At 44.1% G+C, this 8,488-nt stretch overlaps 1 protein-coding gene across 1 annotated transcript; it reads left to right on the top strand.

The window, feature by feature from the left end:
• Nucleotides 1-189: 189 nt before the first annotated feature.
• On the top strand, nt 190-8,242 carry marco (macrophage receptor with collagenous structure). Its single transcript, XM_041883345.2, has 14 exons — nt 190-324; nt 618-719; nt 876-1,166; nt 1,396-1,422; nt 1,543-1,578; nt 2,479-2,559; nt 2,778-2,822; nt 5,654-5,731; nt 6,187-6,231; nt 6,404-6,493; nt 6,680-6,724; nt 6,900-6,974; nt 7,447-7,611; nt 7,803-8,242. Exons 1-14 carry the CDS (start codon nt 207-209, stop codon nt 7,931-7,933), a joined length of 1,329 nt encoding a protein of 442 aa, XP_041739279.1. The 5' UTR covers nt 190-206; the 3' UTR covers nt 7,934-8,242.
• Nucleotides 8,243-8,488: the final 246 nt, after the last annotated feature.

The following is an 8,488-nucleotide window of genomic DNA, read 5'->3' on the forward strand; positions in this document are numbered from 1 at the left end:
GTGTCAGGTCAATCCAAACTTATGTACCCATGCTACTTCCCTTTTTCAACAGATTGCTCTTACCACTACCAATGTAGCTCATTTTTGCTACCTCAGCCCCAAATCAGATGACTTCCGCTATGTGTTAAATGGGTGGATTTTATGTTGTTTACGTAATGATGTGTTGTTATAAGAGGGCCTTGAGGAGGATCTCACTTTGGAGTAACATGGAGACATCAGTAGAAAGAGGAGAGGATCACATCAGCTCGTTCTGCCAGAGTAACCCACTGTATGACTTGGACATGAAACTGAGCAGGACTGACATGTACACCTTCCAGAGCAGCGGTAAGCAGGGGCGGACCTGGGAGTCACAGGGGTGGACCTGGGGGTCGCAGGGGTGGACCTGGGGGTCGCAGGGGCGGACCTGGGGGTCGCAGGGGTGGACCTGGGGGTCGCAGGGGCGGACCTGGGGGTTACAGGGGTGGACCTGGGGGTCACAGTGGCAACATTTTGACTCGTAAGTTCTTCTTGACCAAAGGCTTGGTGATTCAACAGTAGTGAGTGCCTAGGGGGGTAGATGGTAGAGCCCCATTTGGAATGTAGCATAAATAGTTTGTGTTCATGTCAACATGTTTCAGATCTAAAACCAGCCAAGGCCAGAGGAGCACAGCGATGTCTGAATGTTATTGTCATTTACCTCATCCTTCTGACTGCACTGAATGCCTTCCTCCTGTATAAAGGTACATCAACCATTGGTTGGTTTTATGTCCAAAATGGTTCAAATACGTTTGTCTAATGTAAATGAGAAACCAGATTTTCCATTATATCCTGAACTGCATCACACGACTTCCTGTATTAGTGACACTTTTTGTCTCTCTCTGTGCACCTCCCCCCAGTCTTTTCGATGGAGTCTAGTAGTTTCTCCTCCTCTGGCTCCAGGACAGCGACGCTGACCGACATCCACATCCCCCTAGGGACGGACCAGGAGGAGGACCTCCGTACCCTGGCCAGAAACACCAGCCTGGAGTCCACCTCTCTCAGAGGAGACCTGGGGAGGTTACAGACCCAGGTCACCAACCTATGTGGGGAGGATGGCCAGCTGGGCCAGCTGAGGACGGACCTGGGCGTGGTCAATGCCAGCACCACTCTCCTTCAGGACACAGTGAAAGCACTCAGATTCCTCAAAGGTAGCTACTGTAAAAAATGGCAGGATGTCCAGGTTGATAGTTCTTACATTTGATATAAAATATGGGTACACATGGAGGTAGGTATACACCCACATTTTGGGTTGTAGAGCAATTGGCCCTTGTGTTGTGTGAGATTAGCATATCATGTTTTTGTCATTATGCTTTGCAAAGTATAAATTACAACACAAGAATGTATTTGGTGTAATAATAAAGTGTTGTTGCATTGCAGCTCCACCAGGCCCACAGGGACCTACTGGTAAGTTCCCTCATCCTTAGTGCCGAATCAACAACCACAGACGAGAGGAAGAGAGGTATCAATGTCCCTTACACCACATGCTTGTAATTCACATGTAATTTGATGCTGTGGTTCCCCTAGGTCCACCTGGTGCGAGGGGGGAAAAAGGAGACACAGGTGAGTCCACATAATGCGCTGCATTGCTCAATTGTAGTGGCATCACTGCATCACTGCAACAGCCAATGTTAGCTCAGCACCAATCTAACTCTACCACACATTGTAAGGTTGTAGGAGAGGAAATATGTAGCATTGTCTGTCCTGTAATGATCTGTGCACTGATGACCTGTCATCTCCAGTCAGGATCAGAGGAAGTGGAGGATGAATGATCTGCCTGCCTCTCCGTTTCATAATAACCCACTGCTTAGTCAATGCACTGACATTTACCCCTGTATGAAGTCTCAATCAGGGATGGACTTTCACACAAGCTAACAGATTACCATGCGAGCCTGAGTCAGGCGTTTTCCAATAGGTCGTCCTACCAAAATGCCATCCTTCATCATACTATAGAATGGATGCTAACTATAGCGGTTAAGTAAGCAGGCAGCCACTTTCAGTCAGCTAACATGGAAAGGTGCCATTTTTTGAGGCAATGATTGTATTTTTGCAATAACATAATCCATCAAAGAAAAGTTAAGAATCCATCAGACTCAATATCAATAATGTTTCATACAGACCTTTCTCTGTCAGGTGATCTGTGATCTGTAAAGTTGATTTGATGTGATTCACGCAGTAACATTTAATGTTTGCTTTTGAATATAAATAGATAGTGAGGGTTACTGTGTTCCAGGTGAGACAGTAGATAGTGAGAGGGTTACTGTGTTCCAGGTGAGACAGTATATAGTGAGAGGGTTACTGTGTTCCAGGTGAGACAGTAGATAGTGAGAGGGTTACTGTGTTCCAGGTGAGACAGTAGATAGTGAGAGGGTTACTGTGTTCCAGGTGAGACAGTAGATAGTGAGAGGGTTACTGTGTTCCAGGTGAGACAGTAGATAATGAGAGGGTTACTGTGTGTTCCAGGTGAGACAGGACAAAAAGGAGACCCTGGAGTTGATGGCCAGACTGGAGCCAATGGAGAACCAGGGGAACCCGGACCCAAAGGTGATTGACCTTACTCCTACTGACATCAAACCTTAACCTCAATATAAACCCCAATAGGAAATGTGACATTATTACTGATATTTTATGTCATAACAATGCATTTAGTAGTCTGTGGTTCTTAATGCTCATTTCCACTGGCTCACACAGAGTTCTCTTGTGGTTCTACCACTAATGATCTCAATCCAGTACATCAACTCTATAACATGTAAATGTTTCAGGTGAAGATGGTGCCACTGGACCACAAGGACCAGCTGGTGCACCAGGTAAGTCCATTAGTACTAACATAGAACCAGTCCAGTAGTACTAACATGGGATAGAACTCAAGCAGTAGAGTTTTGGAGAACATGGTGGATAAGTTGACTGTTTACCATGACAATGACCCATTCATCAACACTAACTTTACAGCTCCTTAGTGGACAGGCTGGGAATATTTCACCATAGTTTGGTTGAAGTACTGTGGTATTAATGAGCTCTTTTAGTCTAAGAGACATTCAGAGGCTAGATTAATTATTGACAGTTTCACAGGGGCCAGATCTGCAGGTGGAGTTGGGTGATTAAGTGTCAGGAATACTGAATATTACCCCTTTTTCATTCTGACTCCGCCTCTCTCCCCCTCTTTCACCCCATCCGTCACAGAGTAAACGTGTGTCGTGCACTTGATGTCCCACAGCCCAATCGAAATAAAATATGCCTTTGATTCATATTTGATTGGCTGAACTTGCTCCAGGACTTTGCATTTGTTACAGCTGAAAAACAAGCCCTGATTCTTCAAAAGCTTTCGAGGGGGGACGTTAATGCGTTTTATAAAGTGTAGGTTAGATGGTCAAAGCTGCTGCTGCTGCTGTTGCTGCCCAGGCAGATACTATTCTTTCTCTCCATGAAAGGAAATGGATATTTTTAACAGCCTGGTGAGCACAAGGCCTTATTCTCTTACGGTCTGGAATAGGTAGGAGATCCACTCCTGACAATAGACTCAAACTCCACTTTTGGGGATAACAGAGTCATAAATACAAATATTCCCCACTAAATCTATCTTTTATATTATCCTATATTATGAGTTATCATAAATATGAAGTTATCATGAATCAAATTAACATGTGACATTTCCAGGCAGTAGTTCCACTTCCATTTCAGCCTTCTCAATTTCTGTTCCTGTTGTCACAGTAATTCGGAAACCATATCAGCAGATCATCATTGTGAAATCTGTCCATTTTAAGTCCTCTGAATTGAAATTAGAAGTGCTGAGTAAATGCATTACTATCTGGAAATGAAGCTATTTTGGAGTTCTACTTGCTTCACCACAAATACAGTACATTTTTCTTAGCACAGCCACTTCACGACTTGTAGCCATTGCTATGGTGCCAGAGATAATGTATATGATGTTAAAAGGGGTGAAGTTCCCCTGTGTTAGGTGTGATATTGTGCATGTACAGTGGGGGAAAAAAGTATTTAGTCTGCCACCAATTGTGCAAGTTCTCCCACTTAAAATGATGAGAGAGGCCTGTAATTTTCATCATAGGTACACGTCAACTATGACAGACAAAATGAGAAAAAAATCCAGAAAATCACATTGTAGGATTTTTTAATGAATTTATTTGCAAATTATGGTGGAAAATAAGTATTTGGTCAATAACAAAAGTTTCTCAATACTTTGTTATATACCCTTTGTTGGCAATGACACAGGTCAAACGTTTTCTGTAAGTCTTCACAAGGTTTTCACACACTGTTGCTGGTATTTTGGCACATTCCTCCATGCAGATCTCCTCTAGAGCAGTGATGTTTTGGGGCTGTCGCTGGGCAACACAGACTTTCAACTCCCTCCAAAGATTTTCTATGGGGTTGAGATCTGGAGGCCACTCCAGGACCTTGAAATACTTCTTACGAAGCCACTCCTTCGTTGCCCGGGCGGTGTGTTTGGGATCATTGTCATGCTGAAAGACCCAGCCATGTTTCATCTTCAATGCCCTTGCTGATGGAAGGAGGTTTTCACTCAAAATCTCATGATATATGGCCCCATTCATTCTTTCCTTTACACGGATCAGTCGTCCTGGTCCCTTTGCAGAAAAACAGCCCCAAAGCATGATGTTTCCACCCCCATGCTTCACAGTAGGTATGGTGTTCTTTGGATGCAACTCAGCATTCTTTGTCCTCCAAACACGACGAGTTGAGTTTTTACCAAAAAGTTCTATTTTGGTTTCATCTGACCATATGACATTCTCCCAATGCTCTTCTGGATCATCCAAATGCACTCTAGCAAACTTCAGACGGGCCTGGACATGTACTGGCTTAAGCAAGGGGACACGTCTGGCACTGCAGGATTTGAGTCCCTGGCGGCGTAGTGTGTTACTGATGGTAGGCTTTGTTACTTTGGTCCCATCTCTCTGCAGGTCATTCACTAGGTCCCCCCGTGTGGTTCTGGGATTTTTGCTCACCGTTCTTGTGATCATTTTGACCCCACGGGGTGAGATCTTGCGTGGAGCCCCAGATCGAGGGAGATTATCAGTGGTCTTGTATGTCTTCCATTTCCTAATAATTGCTCCCACAGTTGATTTCTTCAAACCAAGCTGCTTACCTATTGCAGATTCAGTCTTCCCAGCCTGGTGCAGGTCTACAATTTTGTTTCAGGTGTCCTTTGACAGCTCTTTGGTCTTGGCCATAGTGGAGTTTGGAGTGTGACTGTTTGAGGTTGTGGACAGGTGTCTTTTATACTGATAACAAGTTCAAACAGGTGCCATTCATACAGGTAATGATTGGAGGACAGAGGAGCCTCTTAAAGAAGAAGTTACAGGTCTGTGAGAGCCAGAAATCTTGCTTGTTTGTAGGTGACCAAATACTTATTTTCCACCATAATTTGCAAATAAATTCATAAAAATTTATTTTCTGGAGAAAAACATTCTCAATTTGTCTGTCATAGTTGACGTGTACCTATGATGAAAATTACAGGCCTCTCTCATCTTTTTAAGTGGGAGAACTTGCACAATTGGTGGCTGACTAAATACTTTTTTTCCCCACTGTATTTGATTCTCTTTAGTGGATATTGTGTGTGCGTGTGTGTACGTTCGTGTATACAGAACTCTGATTATGTGTCATACAGACAGTGCAGCCACTAACTGTTCAGGACCCCCTGGGCTGTCAGGACCACCGGGACCAAAGGGGGATATGGGACACATTGGTGAGTCTGCATGGGCTTAAAGGGATACTTCGGGATTTTGGCAATGGGGCCCTTTATATACTTCCCCAGAGTCAGATGAACTTGTGGATAGCCTTTTTATGTATCTGTGTCCAGTATGAAGTACATTGGGGTAGTTGCGTGAGCCAATGCTGATTAGCGTTAGTGCAATGACGAGCCAATGCTAACTAGCGTTAACACAATGGCTGGAAGTCCTATAGCATGCTAGCAGATACCCATAGACTTCCAGTCATTGTGCTAACGCTAGTTAGCATTGGCTCGTGAAACTATCTCTAACTTCCTTCATACTGGACACAGAGATATACTTCTCTGTGCATATTTGCATATTTGAAGGGCTCACATGTAAACAACCTATTTTTTAGTATTCAACAATAAACTGAACCTGGCCTTTATTCTATTCTCTTGCTCTAACCTTTAACCTCCCAACCTCTTCACAGGTTTACCCGGGATACCAGGCCAGAACGGGACCAAAGGGGACACTGGTAAATAACTGTTGATGTTTAACTGTTTCATGAGGCCAAGCATGAGGTTGTCTGTGTTAGTGTGTGTGACTGTGTGCGAATTTCTTCAGATTTTTACATTTTCATCTTTACTGTACTGTATAGCCTCCACATTGTAGAGCGAGTGTGACATAGTGTGCTGTGAATCTTCCAGGAGTCCAGGGGCGTGGTGGATTAAAAGGGGCCCGTGGTCCGAAGGGTGACACAGGGCTGATAGGACAACCTGGACCCATAGGACCTGAAGGTGAGTCTCACACTGTTTCTGAGCTATAGGAACCTCATAATCACGTCCTTCAAACAGTTGATTACAAGAATGACAGGTTATGTAGATGGTCTACATTTTCTTTATTATATTCTCCTACCGTTAAGTGTTATTTTAATCATGTATGACTTCTTGGACAAATCTGTGGTTCTTGTTGTTCTTCCATAGGACCAAGAGGACCTGCTGGTGTTAATGGAACAAGAGGATTTCCTGGTGTGTGTGTGTCTGTGTGTGTGTGTCTGTGTGTGTGTGTGTGTATGTGTGTGTGTATGCGTGTGCGTGTGTGCGTGCGTGTGCGGGATTGCGTGTGAGTGTGCTTAATTTTTTTGTGTCTGCATCTGTGCGGGATTGCGTGTGTGTGTTTAATTTTTACTTCTGTATGTCCTAGGTTTTCCAGGGTTGCAGGGAAGTCCTGGAAGCCAAGGTCCACGTGGAGAGAAGGGTGAAAGAGCAGCTGGACCAGGTGAGTGTGTGGAGCTGTGGAGCCTCACAGACACAAACACACACACATATGTGCTGATGTGCATTTATTTACCTAAATATTTTCTGTATTTAAATATGATATTTATTCATTTAACTGAATATTCATGTGAATATGCTCCCGCTCCCCCTCCCTGGCGCTCAAGGGCGCCAGGCTGCACATCATTACGCACCTGGACGCACCTGGACAAAGGGAAGGACTCACCTGGACTCCTTCCCTTTGTTAATTACCTCCCCTATAGCTGTCTATTCCTCTGTTTGATCCCGGTGTCAGCATTGATGTTGTTTCGTTTCCCCTGTTCAGACGCTGTCCGTGTTTTGTTCCTGTCTGTTTTTTCCATTAAATGCTCACTCCCTATACTTGCTTCCTGTCTCCCAGGGTCTGTCCTCACAACAATTCATTTTCAATCACATGCATGCATAAAGTATTTTCAAATGTCTCTATCTGATGACAGCGAATGTGCGTATTGCTGGCGGGGGGGCTCGTGGGAGAGTGGAGGTGATGTGGTTGGGGCAGTGGGGTACGGTGTGTGACGACAGCTTTGACACACTGGACGGGACGGTGCTCTGCCAGATGCTGGGGTACCAAAGAGCCTCTACAGTCTTCACAGCCAGCGCCGGTGAGTCCATCCTCTACCTTATCACTTCGATAGATACTCCATTTGGTTTTGTCTGTTTGTTCCTTCTGAGGATGTATAGAGATCCTTTCGTGGTTGAGTTTTGTTTCACACTATAGATATTCATAAATTGCTCACTGTTCATTGTTGAATCTCCTGGACTTGGCTTGTGGATTGTGTTGTGATTCTTTTAGGAATGGGTAAGATCTGGTTTGATGACCTGCGCTGCAAAGGCACAGAGACCAGTGTGTTTGACTGCCCCCACAACGGCCTGGGCGTCAACAACTGTCAACACAACGAGGACGCTGGGGTGCAGTGTGTGTGAGTGTGTCCTGGATCCAAAGGAGAGACTCCTGGATGCACAGAAAGAGACACACACACACACAACATGTAAACACATTAACATGTCAAATACTGTAGTTAATGGTATTGAGACTTGTTGCATCTGTCTCATCTTATTAAAACAACATTAATAACTTATAGGCATTTCAATAAACTTGGCATTTAACTAACATGAAGCTAACTTATCACTACCTGTAATAATGTACCCTGGATGAAAGTTTATACAGAATACACTGAACTGCATTTTGTAAACCAGTTTCATCAGTTTTAAATAAAACAGTGAAAAATCAAACAATATGAGTCAGATGCAGTTTGTATAAATGTTGTGAAATGCTGTAGGCCACTTGATCCCACTCCTCCACCCACTCACCATCACCCTCCTACACATACACACACCAAGACTTAATTCTGCTTAGGCCAGCACGGTTAAAAGTCAGTCTGAAGGACAAGCACCTTCCTGACTGACTTACAGTATTTGGGTCAACACTTCTATATGAAACAGCCAGTCAGTCATGTTACATTAGACAGAGTGAAGTTA

The sequence above is a fragment of the Coregonus clupeaformis genome, chromosome 29 (assembly GCF_020615455.1).
Source record: "Coregonus clupeaformis isolate EN_2021a chromosome 29, ASM2061545v1, whole genome shotgun sequence".
Taxonomy (NCBI): domain Eukaryota; kingdom Metazoa; phylum Chordata; class Actinopteri; order Salmoniformes; family Salmonidae; genus Coregonus; species Coregonus clupeaformis.

Excerpts from the sequence above, each read along its gene's own strand:
- marco (XM_041883345.2), top strand. The coding sequence starts at position 207 with ATGGAGACATCAGTAGAAAGAGGAGAGGATCACATCAGCTCGTTCTGC. Across the intron at positions 720-875 it reads TGCCTTCCTCCTGTATAAAG|TCTTTTCGATGGAGTCTAGT; the intron begins GTACATCAACCA and ends ACCTCCCCCCAG. Across the intron at positions 2,560-2,777 it reads AGGGGAACCCGGACCCAAAG|GTGAAGATGGTGCCACTGGA; the intron begins GTGATTGACCTT and ends TAAATGTTTCAG.